General features: G+C 35.7%; 1 protein-coding gene across 2 annotated transcripts in view; it reads right to left on the bottom strand.

Moving 5' to 3' along the window:
- Irak3 (interleukin 1 receptor associated kinase 3) overlaps positions 1-23,711 on the bottom strand; it is a 59,333-nt gene that overhangs the window by 16,357 nt on the left and 19,265 nt on the right. For both annotated transcript variants that reach the window (XM_046430662.2, XM_058574597.1), the window contains 6 exons: positions 15,665-15,726; positions 14,998-15,052; positions 13,225-13,376; positions 8,404-8,468; positions 2,184-2,298; positions 790-908 (listed from right to left, as the gene is read on the bottom strand). In XM_046430662.2, coding sequence (XP_046286618.1) covers positions 790-908; positions 2,184-2,298; positions 8,404-8,468; positions 13,225-13,376; positions 14,998-15,052; positions 15,665-15,726 — 568 coding nt within the window. The remainder of the gene's footprint in view (positions 1-789; positions 909-2,183; positions 2,299-8,403; positions 8,469-13,224; positions 13,377-14,997; positions 15,053-15,664; positions 15,727-23,711) is intronic.

Raw genomic sequence — 23,711 nt, 5'->3', positions numbered from 1 at the left:
TAAAAACAAATAAGCAATCAGCTCTTCTTCTGTTCAAGTCAAAAGTACACTAACAGCTCTTTTTTCCCCCAAAAAATAGTAGAAAATGGTTCAAAAGAGGCAGCACCCTTCTCAATTCAGTCTCCCCTAATATTTAGCAAAGGGAATGTTCATAGACTTTTCTACAGGTTCAAGATGAAGGGCACACAGGAAAAATTCACCAGGGGGATTTTCCTATAGGGTATATACCTTATCTAAATGAGGCATTATGTCCACTGATAAAGAAAGAAAGGAGACTCTACTTCTGACTTTCTCATGTCTCAGAAGTAAACACTAGGGCTGCTACTTGTCCTATCACCTATTTATATATGAAGTTATGAGATAGCAGTCTCAGTGGGATAAGCAAGACATTAGATTAAAGGACCAAGAATTTTAATTGCTGTTTTCTACTGTAATCTTAGAAATCCCCTACTTTTTCCTTAAACCTCAGTTTAAAAGAGGGAGGAGATTAGTCCAGGTTCATGTCACATCCTGCTATCAGGCATAATTAATAAGGTACACAGAATTGTTCATTAGGAATTCCCAAAGATATATAACCTCTCTCTTTGTCAATATAAATGCAGCTTTTTTTAAACTCTGATAGACACATTTTCATTTATACAAATGTTTGATTTTTCATACTTAGATGAGAATTCTTCATATACCCATACATACCGGGAAAACTATAGTCAGAAAATACTGTGAAGGATGACTCACCTGTGATGATGAAAGGGACTAGGAGGCGTGATTTAAAGCTCTGGGGTCAATTACCTTGATATATTGCCACAGATGACTGAGCACGGCTGGGTGTTGTGCAAGTACCCAACTGCTTTGGACACTCCTATTAATATACTGATTCGAATGTGCCACGAGAGTGCAGCCGTGTTACCCTAAAAGAAACAAACATCATTGGGTTTCATTGCACTTTCTGAGTACAAGCTATCTATGTATTCATGACGTGGAAGCAGGCTACAATACAAGCAGGGGTGAAGCGGGGTGAGGGGTGAATTAACATTTTGGCTTATTACAACCTATTTTTAATTCCAGATGTGTTTCCTGTACTACCAATAATTGTTACAGGTCTGTCTATAGATGATGGAAATACCACAAAATTTTTATTATTAACTTAATCAAAATATAGCTAGTGGACTGGGACTGGGGGTGTAGCTCAAGGGTAGAGCCCCTGCCTAGCATGCAGAAGGCCCTGGGTTGATCCCCAGCAGCACAAAACAATGACATCAAATGTGGCTAGTAAGATGATGCTGTTTAAAAGTTCATTAAATAAGATTTTATTTGTGGCACAATAGTGTAGGTAATTGAGAATAATCTGCTTTTATTCTCATCCTAACTGAAACTTAACCTATTTGGAATCAATTTTTAGATTTACCCTTTCAAAATATGAGAAATTACAACATATTTAACTTCTTTCCCTTTAAGTAGTTCATATCACTTTTATGTCTATCCTTGGTATTGAAAGATACTTCATATAAAGTTATGCACATTAAAATTATCTGAGAAGGATACAATATCTCTATTTTTATGTGGTGCTGAGGATCGAACTCAGTTCCTCCTGTGTGCAAGGCAAGCACTCTACCACTGAGCTACAGCCACAAGGGAGAGAAATGAATTACAGTAGATGGGATAGAGAGAGAAGATGGGAGGGGAGAGGAGGGGAGTGGGGATAGTAGAGGATAGGAAAGGCAGCAGAATACAACAGTCACTAGTATGGCACTATGTAAAAACGTGGATGTGTAATCGATGTGATTCTGCAATCTGTATACGGGGTAAAAATGGGAGTTCATAACCCACTTGAATCAAATGTATGAAATATGATATGTCAAGAGCTTTGTAATGTTTTGAATAACCAATAATAAAAAAATTATCTGAGAAATAAGGGAATGTAAACTCACTCAGGGTATAGAATCAAGGAAGGATGCAACAAATCTTTTGACTACAACCCTGCACAAAACCCAGTAAGTTGGGTGTTTATGCAACCTTCCAGGAGTAAGAAATCAACTGGGGGAGTAGCCTTCTCACTCCTGGGGAAGCCCATTGGTGGTGATTCTTTCAGATACCCCCATCTGGCCTCCCAGCTTCCCCAGAAGGCTGTGGCAGCTAATCCCCAGGCCTTAGAGGGTCAGAGGACAATGGCAGATGTGACTTACTACACACTGTAATCTGTCAAAAAGTGTTCCATTCCTCATATATGGATAAACCAGGCAAAACTTCTCAGTCTCTGTAAAATACGCAGTCAGCTCCAGTATGTTCGGATGACGAAACCTTGAAACACAAGATTTTTAAAGCCATCAAACTGTTTATTCAAATAAATCATGAGAATACTTTGGAGTGGCAAGAGGAGTGGGGAATGAGACAAAAACATATAAATTCAGCCAACAGAAAAGTAATTTCAATGGACACAGACTTGCTTTCTAAATTGGTCTATGGAGTTCAACAAATACTACATAACTCTTTTCGACTATTATCATGCAAATAAAAATAAAATTTCCAAATACAAGGCAGAAATTTTAAAAAGTAAAATTTTCTTAAGATCTGAGATTTTGGAAATTTTATAAAAAAAATAGACAACACCGATATTAATTTATTTTTATCTACATGAAACAAAATGTGGCTATTAAGTAAATAGATAAAGGTAACGCAACTGGAATTGTTCATTTGACTGATTTAAGTACACAAGTGTAAGTCAAGTCACCCAAATATAGGAGTACAGAAGACCGTTCAAGTATCTATTGAGCTCTGCTAGGTCAGATGCTGGGTTACACAGACCAAAAGAGACAGCACCTACTCTTCACAAAACTTGCACTGTTATCAAAAATCCACAAAACGAGTAAAGTTCGATGTTGAAAAATATATCATTCAATTTAAATAACAGACTTTTATATCCCTATAGTATATATTTCTCAGGCTCCTTTCATAATTGATTAGGCTACTAATAAAAATTCTAGTATAAGAGAAGGCTTCCCTTAGTAACATCATTGCTACAAAGAACAGTGGAACCCAGGTAACCACTATCAACATAAAACATGTGAAGCTCACACACATTGCAAACTCAGTTTAATCCAATCATTTTCTATTGAATACTTGCTATGTCCTAGGCATTGCTGGGATATTAAGATAAATTAAGCTGCAAAAAAATGGTTCTATTTATAAAGGCTTATTATTTGTTTCTTTAGTAAGAGAACTCGTATAAACACACACAACCTATGTATAGGTGTATCTTGTGTGTTCTTTTTATCCTTGTTACTTCAACAAAGGAACCATGCCTGTGTACCTGTGTTCACATACACATACAAAAACATACAGACTTTTATTTTTAAATATGTCAAAAACTTCTATGTTACGAGGTCCTTATACCTATTATGATTCAGACCAAATCTATAAAATGAAAAGAAATGGACTGAAAAGAAAATGATGAGGTATATTTAGCTGCTTAAACAGTTGATCTATAACACTGGTTGGCTGATTCTCCTGCAACTTAAAATTCAAAGAGAAAAATCTTTTGAAAGGCAGCAGACGGCAGACATCATACAGACCCAGTCATGGCCTGGATGTTCTGCTTTCTTGCCCACAGAACAGAAACAACCATTTTCTTATTTTTAAATAGTACTGATCAAGCAGAAATACCGATACTACAGAAGTCAGCAAAAATGGGACCTGGAGACATCATGGAGTCTATGGGCTCAGGCCACCCATCCTTTCTCTACAAATTTTTCAGTCCATAAGTTATATAGATCTGAAGGTCAGTAGTTTTGAAATCAACTCAGCAAGCATCCCTGAATGCCTACTGCAGACAAAATGCTGAAAGTGGCTCCTAGTGTGATACAGCAGACAGACTTGAGTGATAGATTTGATCTGCGCTTGAATCTCTCTGGTCATTTTCCAGCTGTGTGAACTTGGGCAAGTTATTTTGTCTCCCTGTGGACGGTAAGATAAATTATTCTCTTCTTTCCCTTCCCTTAAGGAAGGAAGAGGAGGAGAAAGAGCAGCAGCAGCAGCAGCAACAGAAGTCATATTCTAAGGAGTTTGTAAATTTGTGTAAGTAGTTTCCTCAATACTAAACCTTAAAAACTCCTTTAGGACTTGGCTTAGATGTGCATCTTCCTAGAAGCCCATTCTGCTGCTCACCTTCAAGCTCCCATCCTTTCCTCCTCTATATTTTCTCACATTATCACTTACTTTAGTGAAACTACCCATCTACTTATGAACTTCTCTCCCAATCCCACTTCAGACTGTACAGTATAAGAGAAGGCTTCCCTTAGTAACATCTCAGTGTCTGAGAAGAGGAAGACTAAAGATGATTTAGGAAATAAATTGTACCTCGTAGAAAATCTAGGATTTTCCTGAGTTTCCTCTTCTTCAAAATGGGGATCTATAATAGAATTTATCTCATAGGATTGTTGTGAGAATTAATGCATTAATACACATAAAGCACTTGGAATAGTTCCTAACACTAAATAAATATTAATAAAATGAATAATAATACCAGTACCTCATGAATATTCAACAACATAAATTTAATCCTCCCAAGATTATTTTGGGAACCCAGTAAACACTATCAGGATTGTTTCAAAAGAAACAGACAAGCTGTAGTTCATGTGCAAAATACCTCATCAGATAAACCAAATGGATTAGATATATAAGTGTGAGAAATCAAACTATAAAAGTATTAGGAAAAAATGGGAGGATTATTTTATAACCGTTTAGTAAAGACAGATTACCAAAAAAAAAAAAAAAAACTTAGAATCCACTAAAAAGGATAAACTCAACTACTATAAAAATCATTTCTACTTGGAAAAAAGTAGAATAAGCAAAGACAAAATGACAGTATGGTAAAAATAATTTATATCTAATATTGTAAAAATAGTCTAATTTTTTCATATATATATATGAGTTGCATATATATATATTGTATTTTATACACACACACACACATACAAAATCTTCCTTCAACCCATTAAGAGAAAAACTAATAACCTAATTTTTTAAATGGTCAAAGGATGTTATCAGATATTTTGTGAAAAAAAGGAGGTATATATTTTTTAAGGATTGTGATTCTCACTCAGAAAAAGGAATTGAAACTACACTGAGATCTTTCTCTCTAGAGAAGGCTCAAATAAGTTTATAAACAAAAGAGAAGACATTGCAATTGATACCACAGAAACAAAAAGTATCATAAAAAACTATTATGAACAGCATGTGCCAACAAACTATAACTTAGAAGAAATGGATCAAATCCTAGAAACCTACAGTGTACTAAGACAGAATCATGAAGAAACAGAAAATCTGAACAGACTAGTGATGATGGAGATTTATTCAGTCATCAAAAGCCTTCCAAAAAAGAGAAAAAGAAAAGGAACAGGAGGGATTCAGAGGTGAATTTTATCAAGCATTTAAGGTGAATTATATCAAAATCTTCCCAAAAATTGAAGAGGAGGAAACATTTACCAATTTGCTTTACTAGGACCAGCATTAATTACCCTAATAACAAAGGACCCTACAAGAAAAGGAAATTACAGGGTCAACATCACTGGTGACCATACATGCAAAACTTCTAGCAACCCAAATGCAATAGAAAATTAAAAGGATCATATACCATGACCAAGTGCAGTTTAACCTTGGGATTCAAGAATGATTCAACATGTGCAAATCAACACATCATCCATCACCTTAGCAAAAAGAAGGAGGAAATTCATATGATCGTTTCAATAGATATTGAAAAACATTTAACAAAATTCAATATCCCTTCACAATAAAACTCTCCACAAATGAGGTACCAAAGGAATGTACTTCAACATAATAAAGGCCATATAGGATAAGCCCACAGCTAACATCATACTCAGTGGTAAAAATATGAAAGCTTTTTCTCTAAGATCAGGAACAAGCCAAGGATGTCCACTCTTGTCACTTCTATTCAACATGGTCCTGTATATCCTATCTAGAGCAATAAAGCAAGAAAAAGAAATTAGAAATATACAAATTGGAGAGGAGGACATTACATTAGCTGTTCGCAGATGACATGATCTTACACATAGAAAACCCTAAAGAGTCCACTAAAAAAACAGTTAGAATTAATGAACAAATTCACCAGATTTTCCTGATATAAAAATCAACATACAAAAGGCATAACGCTTCTATACAATAGCAATAAACTATCTGAAGCAGAAATTAATAAAATCTCCCATTTATAATAGTATCAAAAAGAATAATACACTGAGGAATCAATTGAACCAAGGAAATGATAAATCTGTAAGACAGTGATTAAAGAAATCAGACACAGTAAATGGAAAGATATCAAATACACAAGAACTGGAAAAATTGTGAAAATACATATACCACCCAAAGTGATCTACAGATTCAATGTAATCCCTATCAAAACTCCAATGACTTTTTTACAGAAATAAAAAAAACAATTCTAAAATTCATATGAAACCATGAAAGACCCCAGTCAAAGTCAATTTTGAGAAAGAACAAACAAAGCCAAAGACATCCGCTCTCCAACTTTAAACTGCATTACTAAGCTGTAGCAATCAAAATAGTATGTACTGTTTTGGAATACAACAGAGCCCATAAATGAACTTATATACATATATGGTCAAACAGTCTTTGACGAGGGTGCTATCATGGTCTAGACATGGTGCCCTCCAAAAGCTCACGTGTGAGACAATGCAAGAAAGTTCAGAGGTGAAATGATTGGGTTTTAAAAGCCTTTACCTAATCATTGTGTGAATCCACTTGAATGGATTGACTGGGCAGTGACTGAAGGCAAGTAGGGTGTAGCTGAAGGTAGTGTGGTCATTGGGGGTGTCCCTTTGGGGTACATGTTTTGCTGAGCTTAGTCTCTGTCTCTCTGCTTCCTGGTGACATGTTCTGAGCTGCTTTCCTCTGTCACTTTCTTCTGTCATGATGTTCTCGGCCTCACCTTGAGCCCTGAGGAATGGAGCTGGCTATCTAGGGATTGAGACCTCTGAAACCATGAGCCGACAAATAAACTTTTCCTCCTCTAATTTGTTCTCATTATGTCTTTTGGTCATGGCTGACTAAAACAGATGCCAAAAATACACAAGGGGGAAAGAAAGGTCTTTTTAATGAATGGCATTAGGAAAATTGGATACCACTTATAAAATAATGAAGTTGGACTTGTCAGACATCATACACAAAAATAAACTAAAATGCACTGAAGACTGAAACCTTTAAGCTCCCAGAAACAGGTACAGGAAAAAAATCTCTCTGACATAGTCTTACCAATTTTTTTATTTTTGATATGACACAAAGAGAACAGGCTTTCCTGTTGCAATTTTATTTTTAAATAAAGAATTAGAAAAAAAAATCTCTCAACAGGAGAGAGGAACAGTATAGCACAGAACATGAAAATGAACAATGTACTAATGCTACCTTTTGTGTAAAAGAAGGGAAATAAAACACAATGTGTGTTTGCCTGTGCATAAAATATCTCTCATACACAAGAAACTAATAACACTTTGCCTTGGAAAAAAATCAGTCTGGTAGTGGTGGAAAAGCTTATCTTCAATTGCTCTTTTATATTTTTTGGAATTTTGAAATGTCTGAATATCATTGTCATAAGCAAATAAATAAATAAAACTTAAATGTAAAAACCTACTATTGCAATTTTGAATCCAGTTCTTTATTGACTAAATGATATCAAGTTTTAATGACTAGCCTCTAATATTTTGATTTCTGGTCTTGGGTATAAAAGGGAGAGAATTCAGCACAATATCTTACTCCCCACCTGCCTTTCCACCCCTCACTTTACATATCTATGCAGAAAACATCTGAAAAGGGCCTTTTCTGTTTATAAAGGGTGATGAGTGAGCTCTCCAGGGGTAGGGGCCTCCACTGAGGATGCACAGCTGCAGATATGAATATAGAGGACAATGAAGTCATTTAAATTTGTCTCTGAGGACTCTTGATTCATGAATGAATTCCCAGAAAATAATATGCACATCAAAAGCCCTTGATTTCTTTGTCTAAAACTCTCTTTCTGAAGACAGTTATACTGAGGAAACAGCTTCTAGACTGGAATGTCTCTGAGGAAGGGGAACAGAGTGCCATATATATAATTCTAATGTTTGAAGAATTACTATTCAGGCATGTTAGTCACACACTATTTAACCCACTTTCTTGTGACAGTTTCTTGTTCAAATATGTTCAAGTGAATTATGTAAATGGTCTATTTTTAAATGTACTTTCAGGAATATACTGAAGCAGATGTCGAAAACTTACAGATTGTTGGAATATCCAACCCCCGTTAATTAAATGCCAACGACGCTAGGCACTGTGCTGTAGAATCAAAGATGAACATAGATGAACCCCAGACAAGAGGGGGGATTCCAGACAAAATATACTCACAGTAGTAAAACTTCAAGCTCAGATAAAAATCTCTTCCAGTGTTTCTTAGATTCCATTTTTTTCTCCTAGATATTATATAGAAAAGATAAAAATAAAATTAAGAAAAGAGTCTCTATTTCTGGGACTCTTAACCCAGAGTCTACAGTTTTCCTGAAATTAGATCAGCTTTTTATTATAAATGCATTTGGAGATTTTTTTCTGAGGAGAAGATCCTTAGCTTTCATCAAATTCTCAAGAATCCATTAACCCTAAAACAGATTTAGAGCTACTGCTTTTGAATTAAATTTTTCATGTGATATATCGTGTTGTCAATTTTTATATTCAAACTCTTTGGAACCATATTTTCACACATTTAAATAAATTCAGAAGTATTATGTGTCTTCAAGGAAAATCCCCTGACAGAAACTTCTCACTTGATCTCACAAAGACTTCAATTTATGTCATCTGTATTATCCTGCAAGTGGTCACTAATCTGATATTTATGAATTTGGTCATTTGGATGTATCAATTCACATTTACCTTTGCACACTTTTGAAGAGATGAGCCTACTAATCAAGTCAAAGTGTGAATTCTTATTACAAACAAGCTTCAGAAGCTAGTCTAGAGCCTGACATGTGAATAAATGAATACTGAAAACAATTAATAAATTCAATAATCTTGTAGTGAGCACCTACTCTGTGCCTGGCATTGTTGTTGATGCCTTCAAACATGTTATGTGGCTGCATATCCCTTGGTCTCAGGTTCCTAAATTCTACCATGAAAGAGTTAAATTAAGTATGCTTCTAGGATGTACAAACTCAAGGTTCTCATTTGCAAACTACTATAGAGGGAAGAATTTTTAGAGTTCTTTTCTCAGAAATAAAATGTACTTTCTGGAAAAATTCTGGAAGCTATTTTCCAAGTAAAATCAGAAACAATAAACTAGGCTAAGAAATCACTGCTAAGAACTACTTTATCAAATTTTATGTCAGCTATCCTGAGCGTCAAGTAGATTTGGTTTGGGGCTCATCCCTACTGATTGCTATTTGTGACTTTCTGTTCAATCACTGAATCTCCCTAAAGTCAAAGTTTTCTTAATCTGAAAAATGAACACTTTTGTGTTTCTGCTAGTATAGCACTCACACTTTGCTGCTTCAAGTTTGGTTTATGCACAAAAATCTTCAACTACACTGGGAGGTGTTAAGAAACACTGAATCTAATACTGGGCTCCTCCTCGGATCTACTCAGTCAAAATCAGTACTGCAAGATGACTAATAGTGACACTGTGCACATGAAAGTTTGAAAAGCACAGCTCTAATACATAAAATTCCTACTTCAGGCCTTCTATGAAAGGTTATTGAAAGCAATGTCCCAGTGTTACAAAACTGCATGTCTTCAAAAAGTGTTCTGTGGCCAAGGCTTCATTAAGTGCTCTCATTTTTCCTGGTAAGTGTATATGAGTGTGTGTGTGTGGAGAGGGGGTGGGGAGTGGCTGGTTGGTTGGCTGCGCTTTAGGTTAGAAGGCAAGCAGAAATAAAAGTAGAGGGCAAAAGTCCCAGAATACTTCCATTTACTACCTTAAGAGGGAGTTAAAATGTAGGGTAGGACCAGGGACACAAGGAGTTTGTACAGTCCTTTGCAGTATCTAGGTCTTATTACTCCTAGTGTTTAGCAACTAAGTTCTTGAAAAGGACATATGGGCTTCATTCGGTTCATCCAACAAACATTTACTGAGCAACCACTATGGAAAGCCCCTAGAATAAGGCCTGGATACATGGACCAATAAGAGTTCTTCAAAAAAAGCCAATTTATCCACTGGGAGAAGCAAATGAAGAAATCAATACTACAAAATAACGGAAACCACACCCAAACCACACTAGAGTGGTAAGAAGCTATGAAGGAAAAATAGTTGTTTGGGAGACAAGAATGAATGGAATATCTACAGGCAAGAACATCCTATTCTAAAGTCAAACTAAGGGAAAGGAAACTCCCCAAAGGAGTGTGATTTGGTGGCAGCTGCAGAGAGAAGATTAGAGAGGACATTTGGGGAGGTGGCCCTGGGGCTCAACCACAAATGGGGCCAAGGCCAGTGACACATGGGCATGAGAAACAGGCTTCAGTTAGAGCAACCACATTTTATGTGTTGAATGGTTTTTCCAGTAGAATTTTTTTTTAGACTCTTCATGTTTACAGGAATTTTGAGATGTCTATATAGCGTTAGTGGCACAAGATGCAATATGGAGAAATGAAAAAAAAAGGTTAATAATTTCTTAAGGCTCTGTTACGTAAGCTACAAACCAGAAATCACTTCAGACCCCACCAGCTCCCTCACTTCCAAGTCCTACCAGTCACTAGATCCATTTCGCCTCTTCTCTTACACATACCTTCTCACCTTCCATATTGACTTAGCCCTGATCATGACAATGGTTCTCAACACCAGCTACACATTTGTACCATCTGGGGACCTTTCAAAACATACTAATGCCTGCCACCACCCATTCTGACTTAACCACTTGCTATGGAGCTTGTTTTTTAAAAGCTCCCTAGGTGATTCTAAAATGAAATCAAGCTGGGAACACTAGTTCAAGTGCTGTCCATCTCTTAGTTTACACATCTAAAATATCCCTCAATCAGGTCTTTCTTCTTTCAGTCTAGTTATAGCCATCTTTTTCCAGGTCCCAGGCCAACTTACAATCCATCACCTACCCTATAATCAAAGTTATATTTCAAAACACAAATCTAAGTCTTTCACTCTTCTACTTAAAAATCCATGTGTTAAAAAGCAGCTAGCAATGAGCAGTGAAGTGCATGGAAAGGCCACAGATGTTCTTTAAATTACCTTAGGGTCTTCTTTAAACTACTTTCAAAGTAGGCAGGAAAGCAAACAGTGGTAGTTAATTTGTAAAAAAAAAAAAAATAAACAAAGCAAAGGAGCCAATGGGAAAATACATCAAAAGAAAAGGATTAATGGGACTAACTCTTGACAGTGTTTGTTGATGTTAATGTGAAGCTAGGAATTATGGCTATAGGTGTCTCCATTTGTCTAGGAATGAAGATTCCTTTAGGAGCTCAGATGCACCAAGGTAACTTCTAACCAGCTATCAACCCCAGTGCCTGTATTAACATGGGACTGACTCGTAGAGGAACCCTCCCTAAATAGGATGGCCACCATGATAGCTCCGGAAAGGATCAACTAAGGTCAAAAACTCCACTGCCTGATATGAAGAAGGAGTTGAACGCCTGACTGGCAAAGAATACAGAAGGTGGTGCCCAATTCTCCTGGTAACATCAAACAGTAATAAATCTGGAGATAGTGTTGTCTCTTTTGTCATTCTCTGCTCAGAGATGGTTCTCTCTCTCTCTCTCTCTCTCTCTCTCTAGTGCTGTCTGCCTAAGCCTCACTTTGCTTTTACTCTACTTTCACTTATAATAAAGTTCTCTTGCATGGCTTTTTGTGTCTGACTTTAAATTTTCTTTCATTGGAACACAAGAACCGAGTTCTGGAATTTTGGTTCCCTGCTTTCCTGTGACACATTCGCTTCACCTATTTTCATATCATTTCTTGCCACTTCCTTGCCACTTCCTTGCCACCTGCACACTCCATTCCACCAAATGAACTGTTATTCACATGTAAGGTACACATGCTTGCAGACACATACCTCTAGACCTCTGCATCTGCTATATTCCACCCAGAATATACTTCCCCTCCTTACTGTTTGCTAAAATTCTACTCATTCTCAAAATCCAGCTGAAAGAGCATTGCCTTTCACCCACTTTACCCACTTTTATATATATATATATATATATATATATATATATATATATATATATATATATATATATATATATATATATAATTTTGTGTGTTTGTGTGTGTGTGTGTGTGTGTGGTGCTGGGGATTGACCCAGGGCCTTGTGCATGCTAGGCAAACACTCTACCAACCGACCTATATCCCCAGCCCTCCATTTCTTTTAAAGAAATGTTTATTGAGTGGTCACTTGGGCCCCATCCTCTGCTGGGTACCAGATGCACCCCTCCTTTGGGTGGTAAGAAATGCAACCTTTAATGTGCTCCCAGAATCTTTTGTACAAATCCCTGTTAAATAAGTACTTCTTTCCGATCAGTTTCACTCTTTTATTGACTTGATTATTTCCCCCCCAAATACTGTGAGCACCTTGAGAACAGAAGTAAGCCTTATTCACCTCTACACACTCAGATTTCCAGGCCAAGATGGAGGTTAGTAAATGTTTCCTGATGCTTGACCAACAGTAAAGAGAATGAAGGTCAGCTCTTTAGTGTGTCTGCCTAGGTAGTTGTCGCTAACTGACGCACAATTTGATTTGCCAATTCCCTCTCTGCTTTACTGGCTACAGTCAATCAACTGTCTTCTAAACTGCTCTGATCATTGGTTTGTAGCTCCTATTTAAAGCCGCTTCTTTCCCACCCTCCTGAACTGTAAAAGAAGACAATTTATAAAGTCACACTGAATGCTCACGTGTGGCACTAAAGCTGCCTGAAGAGCATGCCGCTCACCCTAAGCAAACTGGCACAACCTGATCCTCTTGAACAAAGTCCCAGAGGCCCTACAAGGCTTTTCAGAAAAGTTTTTCTCATGCAATATATCTGGGGATCTGAAGGATTTAATGTCCACATTCCAAAAAGACAGGCATTCATTTCTCAGTCATTTTTCCAGTCACCTGAGCTCATATATCTTATTTCCATTTATGAAATTTTATGTTCAAATACACCTTCTTTACTGTTGATGAAAAATAACACATTTTAATATGAAATATGAGAAAATACATGGAATCAATATTCTGTGATAGTAATTCTTGCCATACCTGTTTAAATAATTTAACAGCGTATGCTCGATTTTGAATCTCCACTCTGTATACCTCAAACATATCCCCTTCTCCAATCAGGAAGTCTTTGTGGAAATGTTTGGTTCCGTCTATGATGTTCTGAAATCTGATGGAGGATTCAAGCAATATTCCTTAGGAAGGAGAGTAGAAAGGGAGAAGATAAGCCACCTTTTCTGAAAGTCAGTGTTGCCATATTGGAAACATGTAAGAGCCAAGGGGAAGGCCAATAGAAGAAGGCCCAAGAACTCAAACTATAGCCTACATTAACTTGGGTCTGGATCTCATCATCCCAAAGAGCAAATGGCATTTTAGGTATCTGAACACTAGTATTGTGGTTTTGTCAACTCTCCAAAGAAATCTGCCAAAGAGAAATTTGGGGAAATTTTTCCAAGATTCTGTTTCCTTATTCTTAGGTCAATGTGTTTCTGTGGAGCCATTATGAACCTAAAACCTATTTAAAAAAAAAAAAAAAAAAAAAACCTGGAAATGAGCTGGTGCAGTGGCACATACTTGTAATCCTAGCAGTTTAGGAGGCTGAGATAGGAGAGTCGCAAGTTCAAAGCCAGCCTCAGCAATGGCGAGGCGCTAAGCAACTCAATGAGACCCTGTCTCTAAATAAAACACAAACTAGGGCTAGAGATGTGGCTCAGTGGTCTAGTGCTCCTGAGTTCAATCCCTGGAACAAAAAAAACAAAAACTCTGGAAATGAGACTCTTCATATGACTAAACAATATTTTTCAAACATGACTGATAGAGATACTTTTCATGAGCCCCTAAATGCCTGACTTATTTCTCAGAACAAATCAGAAAGATGCTTCAGCTGTTTTTATTTTGTTTGTTTGTTTTTATTTTTATTAGTGGATCACAGTTATACATAACAATGGCATTTATTGTTACATATTGATATGTGCATATAATAATATAATATAACAATATAATTTGGCCGATATCACTCCTTAACACTTCTCAACTCTCCCCATGCTTCAGCTTTTTGAAAAATCGCCCAAAGGAGAGATTGGGAAAAAACATTTAAAAGTAATCAAAAGAAAAAAAAGAAAGAAAGAAAGGTTGGCTAAATCTTTCAGAGCCCAATCTTAGCTATATTTCCACAGTTACTACAAAATACTCCCTAAGATATTTAAAGGTGATTTAGAGCTTATTATTAAAGAACTAAAATCTTATTTAACTATTCTAATTTTCTTTCAAACCAGAAAAGCATCAGATCCAGGCAAGGCAGGCTTAAGTAGTCTTCCCAGGTGGGACTAAATTATTCTCCCTACTAATAAAATAGGAGAGTTAATACAGAAAATAACTGGATTTTCACACTGACCTTCAGCATTGCTTTATAATCACCTCAAAAGATCTTTGCAATTGCTATGAAAATTTCTAAAGCAGTGTAAAACTCATCTTAAGTTTTTAAATGTTTTATTATGGTACTTAAAAATGGCAATTTTTACTAACAAAGAAAGACAATAATTATGTTTTTCATTAGCAAATGGATTCTTAAAATAAATGTCATTGATTAGAACTTTGTCAATGAGAATTTTGTCAATCAAAATTGAAACTACTTTTATATCTATGAAAGTTTTATACTGAATCTGAATATAAACAGTTAAGGTATTTATTGGGCATTTCCTCTTCTAAACTCATTTATGTAAAAGGATGATTTTTATAAAGCAAAGTTGTTGTTTATTTGTGTGTGTGTGTGTGTTTTGGGTTTTTTTGTTATTGTTGTTTTGTTTTGTTTTTTACCTTTTTCATTATGTTCAGGTATAAGAGCATCATCCACTGTGACATTGGCTTTTCCCTAAAAGAAAGAATGCACACCAGAGTAATTCCATGTCATAAATCTAGAAAGAACAGAGCCTCAACAGAAATGCAAAGCTCCCTGGGAAACTATACAGTGCAATAGAGTGGAATATAACTTTAAAAAAGCTAATAAAAGCAAAGTTATTTTTACTTTATTCAATAGCATTCATTGCCGTACATTTTTAAAGTTTCCACATTGACTGTAAAAACTCAAGAATCAATGCCATAGTCAGTTATAGTCTATTTAAATGACTTCTAATGCTACAGAAATGAGAACTGCTTATTTGCTCTAATAAAAACTCAAAGCAACATACAAAATACCAACTAGAAAAGGAAAGTTAAAAGTTAAGACAAATGAAGAACTCGTAGTTCTAAATCTCAACTCTGACAGACCACAGATAGGTGAAAGCTCTTATTCTGAAAATATTTATAAATCTCTAATTTCTTGTGTCTTCAATTCAATAAAGGATAATGAGAGTTTTAAGGCATTTCTGTGCCTTAGTTAGGTGCCTGCATAGCCAGCATCTTTCTGCCAGAGAATTTCATTCCTTCTGCTCAACTATATACACAATGGAGTTCAAGGATCATTTTCTAAGCACACGTGATCTACCTTGGATATGTTTGGAAATCCATGCTCCTGATGACTCTGCTCTAAAGAATTCAATCCTGCTCCTGAAAGAGAAATAAAGGGAACCAGATACAAAACAATTTTAGGTCCCAAATGTGATCTTTGTTCCCCTTTCTGAGACTGTGAAAATAAATATTTTGCTAGTAATGTTCATTTTTAAAGTTCAATTTCATTCAACTGTAATGGATGTAAATTTACAAATGTGAAATAGCTTTCTAATGAACAAATATTATACAAACTAACTTTCTTCACTTAAAACATGAATAGCTACTTAAAATCATTGGTAGACATAATAAAATATTAAAGTGCAAAGTAGAAAATTGAAAGGAAAAAAATGTAGAATTGTTACCAGCTTTTTGCACATATATTTTAGATTTTTACAGTTATAAGATTACATCTTCCTGGGTTTGTTTATCTTCTGTACTATTTTGTGTCATAAATGATTAGAGCTGGTTGTGATGATGTTGATTGTGTGTGTGTGTGTGTGTGTGTATTATCAAACACCAACACTCACTACCCCTTCCCAAATAAAGAATTTCCTGTCATTTCTGACATTGTGATTCAGACTTTGGACAATTTTTATTTTACCTTCTAGTTTTGCTTAGCTTGTGTTCTAGTGTTTTTAAAATTGTTTTGCTTATAAAACCAGCACCAAAACATAGTCAATTAATAACACACCTCCTTGAACTACACTATAAATCAACTAGACCTAATTGAGATCTATAGAACATTCTTTCCAAAAATAGAATACACACATACTCCTCCAATGCACACTGAACATTCTCCAGAACAAACCACATATTGGACAAATGTAGTGATCCTTGAAACATCTGGAAGTTATGAAATCATATGAAGTACATTTGCTGACCACAAGGGAATTGAAGTAGAAGCAATAGAAGAAAAATTTAGGACATTCACAAACACATGGAAATTGAACAACAAACTCATAAGTAACCAATGAGTCTAAGAAGAAATCACAATTAAATTATAAAATACATCAAATGAAAATGAAAACACAATATACCAAAACTTATAGAATGCTGAACAAGCAGTTCCTAGAGGAAAACTTATAGCTGCAAATGCCTACCTTAAAAAAGAAGAAATATCTTAAATCAATAGCCTAAATTTCACAGTGAGGAACTAGAAAAGGTACAGAAAACTAAACAGATGCAAGCAGAGGAATGAAATAATTAAGATCAGAGTGGAAATCAATAAAATAAGAGAATTTTAAAAAGAGAAAAATCAATGAAACCAAAATTGGTTCTTTGAAAAGATCTGCAAAATTGACTATTCTTTCGCTAGACTGACCAGGAAAAAAAGAGAGGATACTCAAATTACTAAAATCAAGAACAAAAGAGTAGGTATCACTACTGATGTTACTGAAATGACAAAAATTATAAGGAATACTATGAACAAATAACACTTATGCCAAAAAATCAGATAACTTAAATGTACAGATTCCTAAAAAGACAAGAACTATTAAAACTAACTCAAGAAGGAATAAACAATCTGTCTCTATAATAGGTAAAGAGATCAACTTAGTATTTTAAAAGTTCCACAAAGAAAAGCCCAGGCTTAGATGACTTCACCATTTAATTCTACCACACATTTGAGTTTTACACAAATTCTTTAAAAATACAAGAAGATAGACCAACACCCAAATCATTCAATAAAGTCAGTATTCTAATACCAATGTTACATGAAGACACAGGAAAAGTGCAGTCTAAGATCCTTTCTGGATATAAATGCAAAAGTTCTCAACAAAACACTATCAAACCAAATCCAGAAACACGTAAGGAATACATATTTTAACCAAGTGGGATTTATCCCAGGAGTCTAAGATTTGCTTAACATCTGAAAATTAATCAATGTAATACATCACGTTAACAGAATAAAGGAAAAAATCCACATGCTCATCCTCAACAGACCGTGAAAAAGCGTTTGATAAAATCCAGTACCCTGTCATGATTAAAAAAAAAAAAAAATCCCTAGAACGGAATTTCCTCAATTTGATATAGGACATCTATGAAAAGTCCACAGTTAACATTATACTCAATGGTAAAAGACTGGATATTTTTCCATTAAGATCTGGATCAAGACAGGAATAATGTCCAGTTTTGCAACTTCTATTCAATATTTTTTTTTTAGTTGTAGATGGACACAATATCTTTATTTATTTATTTTTATGTGGTGCTAAGAATCAAACCCACGTGTGAGGCAGGCGCTCTACCACTGAGCTACAGCCCCAGTCCTCTATTCAATATTACACTGAAGATTCTAGCCAGGGCAACTAGACCAAAAAAAAAAATAGTAAGGAAAAGAAGGAGGAAGGACAAACATCTTCAAGTAGAACAGCATTTGAAGTATGGAGGCTGTAAGGGCACTAAAAGTCATTGTCCCCCACTTTTTTTAAAGAAAGATAATACTTAATTGTCATAAAATCGAAGGTTCAAAATGGTTCTTCTAAGAAATCGGTAGAAAGCTGTGGATTTCATGTCAAAACTGGAAAACAACTTTCAATCATTGAAACGCAAATGCAAAATATGTCATGTATGTATGGACAGAAATCTAATAAGTAAAGATTCTAATTCCTTGAAATTTTTGGTTATGTCTTGAGATCTAAGGAAATGTATGTGGATGCAAAGAAACCATCTAATGGCAGCAACCTGAACTGAAGGAACAGGGAGGAAACTTCTCAGTAAGACTCAGAAAACAATCCAAACATACAAAGTGATCCTGGAGGGTAGAAGACAAAAAGGTCAAACATTACTCTAAAAATAAAACTAAATAAACAACAACAACAAAAATCCCACCAAATAGAACATACCCTAAAGAAAAGTAGGCATTATTGGGATACCTGATATATCTGTCCATGCTGGCAGCATAGAAAGACTAAATCTTTTCATGTGTTTTCCATTAGGAACTCCAACCTCTAGTAGCTGCCACAGGACACATATTTTCAGCAGACATGCTCCCAGTGAATCATCACTGTCCACTTAGCAGGCTGTCCAATTAACTTTCTCCATATTATGATTTAATTCAAAGCATCAATTCAATAAATTACATTTACTTTGTTATATTATATATTATATGTTATATTATATGACATATATACTATATTTTCTTTGTTAAAAGACTCAGAGTGAAGTACTATCTTTTTTCTTTATCTCAAATTTACCTATTTTTTTTAGTAGAGCAGTAAATAATTGTCTCTACTAGTCTGCTAATCTCACATTTTATTTTTTTTATTTTTTTATTTTTTTTAAATTTTTTATTGTGGGTTGTTCAAAACATTACAAATTTCTTGACGTATCATATTCCACACTTTGATTCAAGTGGGTTATGAACTCCCACCTTCACCCCATACACAGATTGCAGAATCACATCAGTTACACATCCATTGATTTACAAATTGCCATACTAGTGTCTGTTGTGCTCCGCTGCCTTTCCCATCCTCCACCCTCCCCCCTCCCCACCTCTCCCCTCCCCTCCCCTCCTCTCTCTCTACCTCCTCCACTGTATAACCCTGAGGGTCTCCTTCCATTACCATGCAATTTCCCTTCTCTCTCCCTTTCCCTCCCACCTCTCATCCCTGTTAAATGTTAATCTTCTTCTCCTGCTCTTCGTCCCTACTCTGTTCTTAGTTACTCTCCTTATATCAAAGAAGACATTTGGCATTTGTTTTTTAGGGATTGGCTAGCTTCACTTAGCATAATCTGCTCTAATGCCATCCATTTCCCTGTAAATTCTATGATTTTGTCATTTTTTAATGCAGAGTAATACTCCATTGTGTATAAATGCCACTTTTTTTTTATCCATTGAAGGGCATCTAGGTTGGTTCCACAGTCTTGCTATTGTGAACTGTGCTGCTATGAACATCGATGTAGCAGTGTCCCTGTAGCATGCTCTTTTTAGGTCTTTAGGGAATAGACCAAGAAGGGGAATAGCTGGGTCAAATGGTGGCTCCATTCCCAGCTTTCCAAGAAATCTCCATACTGCTTTCCAAATTGGCTGCACCAATCTGCAGTCCCACCAGCAATGTACAAGTGTACCCTTTTCCCCACATCCTCGCCAGCACTTGTTGTTGTTTGACTTCCTAATGGCTGCCAATCTTACTGGAGTGAGATGGTATCTTAGGGTGGTTTTGATTTGCATTTCTCTGACAGCTAGAGATGTTGAGCATTTTTTCATGTACTTGTTGATTGACTGTATGTCCTCCTCTGAGAAGTGTCTGTTCAGGTCCTTGGACCATTTGTTGATTGGGTTGTTTGTTCTCTTATTGTCTAATTTTTGGAGTTCTTTGTATACTCTGGATATTAGGGCTCTATCTGAAGTGTGAGGAGTAAAGATTTGTTCCCAGGGTGTAGGCTCCCTATTTACCTCTCTTATTGTTTCTTTTGCTGAGAAAAAACTTTTTAGTTTGAGTAAGTCCCATTTGTTGATTCTAGTTATTAACTTTTGTGCTATGGGTGTCCTATTGAGGAATTTGGAGCCCGACCCCACCGACTGTAGATCGTAGCCAACTTTTTCTTCTATCAGACGGCGTGTCTCTGATTTGATATCAAGCTCCTTGATCCATTTTGAATTCACTTTTGTGCATGGCGAGAGAAAGGGATTCAGTTTCATTTTGTTGCATATGGATTTCCAGTTTTCCCAGCACCATTTGTTGAAGATGCTATCCTTCCTCCACTGCATGCATTTAGCCCCTTTATCAAATATAAGATAGTTGTAGTTTTGTGGATTGGTTTCTGTGTCCTCTATCCTGTACCATTGGTCCACCCGCCTGTTTTGGTACCAGTACCATGCTGTTTTTGTTACTATTGCTCTGTAGTACAGTTTGAAGTCTGGTATCGCTATACCGCCTGATTCACACTTCTTGCTTAGCATTGTTTTTGCTATTCTGGGTCTTTTATTTTTCCATATGAATTTCATGATTGCTTTCTCTATTTCTACAAGAGCTGCCGTTGGGATTTTGATTGCCATTGCATTAAACCTATAGAGAACTTTTGGTAATATCGCCATTTTGATGATGTTAGTTCTGCCTATCCATGAACAGGGTATATTTTTCCATCTTCTAAGATCTTCTTCTATTTCTCTCTTTAGGGTTCTGTAGTTTTCATTGTATAAGTCTTTCACCTCTTTTGTTAGGTTGATTCCCAAGTATTTTATTTTTTTTGAAGATATTTTGAATGGAGTGGTTGTCCTCATTTCCATTTCAGAGGATTTGTCGCTGATATACAGGAATGCCTTTGATTTATGCGTGTTGATTTTATATCCTGCCACTTTGCTGAATTCATTTATTAGCTCTAATAGTTTCTTTGTAGAGCCTTTTGGGTCTGCTAGGTATAGAATCATATCATCTGCAAATAGTGATAATTTAAGTTCTTCTTTTCCTATTTTTATGCCTTTAATTTCTTTCGTCTGTCTAATTGCTCTGGCCAGTGTTTCGAGAACTATGTTGAAGAGAAGTGGAGAGAGAGGGCATCCCTGTCTTGTTCCAGATTTTAGAGGGAATGCCTTCAGTTTTTCTCCATTCAGAATGATGCTAGCCTGAGGCTTAGCATAGATTGCTTTTACAATATTGAGGTATGTTCCTGTTATCCCTAGTTTTTCTAGAGTTTTGAACATAAAGGGATGCTGTACTTTGTCGAATGCTTTTTCCGCATCTATCGAGATGATCATATGGTTCTTATTTTTAAGTCTATTGATGTGGTGAATAACATTTATTGATTTCCGTATATTGAACCAGCCTTGCATCCCAGGGATGAATCCTACTTGATCATGGTGTACAATTTTTTTTATATGTTTTTGTATCCGATTCGCCAGAATTTTATTGAGGATTTTTGCATCTAGGTTCATTAGAGATATTGGTCTGTAGTTTTCTTTCTTTAAAGTGTCTTTGTCTGGTTTAGGTATCAGGGTGATGTTGGCCTCATAGAATGAATTTGGAAGTTCTCCCTCCTTTTCTATTTCCTGAAGTAGCTTGAAAAGTATTGGTATTAGTTCTTCTTTAAAGGTTTTGTAAAATTCTGCTGTATACCCATCCGTACCTGGGCTTTTCTTAGTTGGTAGTCTTTTTATGGTTTCTTCTATTTCCTCAATTGATATTGGTCTGTTTAGGTTTTCTATATCCTCCTGACTCAATCTGGGCAGATCATATGACTTAAGAAATTTATCTATGCCTTCACTATCTTCTAATTTATTGGAGTATAAGGATTCAAAATAGTTTTTGATTATCTTCTGTATTTCTGAAGTGTCTGTTGTGATATTGCCTTTTTCATCCCGTATGCTAGTAATTTGAGTTCTCTCTCTTCTTCTCTTCGCTAGCATCGCTAAGGGTCTGTCGATTTTGTTTATTTTTTCAAAGAACCAACTTTTAGTTTTGTCAATTTTTTCAATTGTTTCTTTTGTTTCGATTTCATTAATTTCAGCTCTGATTTTAATTATTTCTTGCCTTCTACTTCTTCTGCTGTTGCTTTGCTCTTCTTTTTCAAGGATTTTGAGATGAAGTATGAGATCATTTATTTGTTGGTTTTTTCTTTTTTTATGGAATGAACTCCAAGCAATGAATTTTCCTCTTAGAACTGCTTTCAATGTGTCCCATAGTTTCCGATATGTTGTGTCTGTGTTTTCATTTATCTCTAAGAATTTTTTAATTTCCTTCTTGATGTCTTCTATAACCCATTGATCATTCAGTAACCTATTGTTCATTCTCCAAGTGATGTATGCTTTTTCCTTCCTTCTTTTATCGTTGATTTTCAGTTTCATTCCATTATGATCAGATAAGATGCATGGTATTATCTCTACTCCTTTATATTGTCTAAGAGTTGCCCTGTGACATAATATATGATCTATTTTTGAGAAGGATCCATGTGCTGCTGAGAAAAAAAGTGTAACTGCTTGATGTTGGGTGGTATACTCTATATATGTCAATTAGGTCTAGGTTATTCATAGTGTTATTGAGTTCTATAGTTTCCTTATTCAACTTTTGTTTGGAAGATATGTCCAGTGGTGAGAGAGGTGTGTTGAAGTCTCCCATGATTATGGTGTGGTGGTCTATTAGACTCTTGAACTTGAGAAGAGTTTGTTTGATGAACATAGCTGCACCATTGTTTGGGGCATAAATATTTATGATTGTTATGTCTTGTTGGTGTATGGTTCCCTTAAGCAGTATGTAGTGTCCCTCTTTATCTCTTTTGATTAACTTTGGCTTGAAATCTATTTTATTTGATATGAGTATGGACACTCCTGCTTGTTTCCGAAGTCCATATGAGTGATATGATTTTTCCCAACCTTTCACCTTCAGCCTATGTATGTCTTTTCCTATCAAATGTGTCTCCTGTAGGCAGCATATTGTTGGGTCTTGTTTTGTGATCCATTCTACTAGCCTGTGTCTCTTAATTGGTGAGTTTAAGCCATTAACATTTAGGGTTATTATTGAGATATGGGTTGTTCTTCCAGCCATATTTGTTTATTTCTGTTACTAAACATGGTTTGTTTTCCTCTTTGATTATTCCCCCCCCCTTTGCTGTCCTACCTCCCACTGTTGGTTTTCATTGTTATTTTCCATTTCCTCTTCCTGTAATGCTTTGGCGAGGATGTTTTGAAGAGATGGTTTTCTAGCTGCGAATTCTTTAAACTTTTGTTTATCGTGGAAGGTTTTAATTTCATCCTCCATCCTGAAGCTTAATTTCGCTGGATACACAATTCTTGGTTGGAACCCATTTTCTTTCAGTGTTTGAAATATGTTATTCCAGGATCTTCTAGCTTTCAGAGTCTGTGTTGAAAGATCAGCTGTTATCCTGATTGGCTTACCCCTAAATGTAATCTGCTTCCTTTCTCTTGTAGCTTTTAAAATTCTCTCCTTATTCTGTATGTTGGGCATCTTCATTATAATGTGTCTAGGTGTGGATCTCTTATGATTTTGCACATTCGGCGTCCTGTAGGCTTCTAGGATTTGGGATTCTGTCTCATTCTTCAAGTCTGGGAAGTTTTCTTGTATTATTTCATTGAATAGACTGCTCATTCC

The sequence above is a fragment of the Marmota monax genome, unplaced genomic scaffold (assembly GCF_021218885.2).
Source record: "Marmota monax isolate L192 unplaced genomic scaffold, Marmota_monax_Labrador192_F-V1.1 WCK01_AAM20220418_F8-fsc00056, whole genome shotgun sequence".
Lineage (NCBI taxonomy): Eukaryota > Metazoa > Chordata > Mammalia > Rodentia > Sciuridae > Marmota > Marmota monax.
The sequence above is the reverse complement of the archived record's forward strand: the minus strand, read 5'-3'. Positions and strand labels throughout refer to the sequence as shown.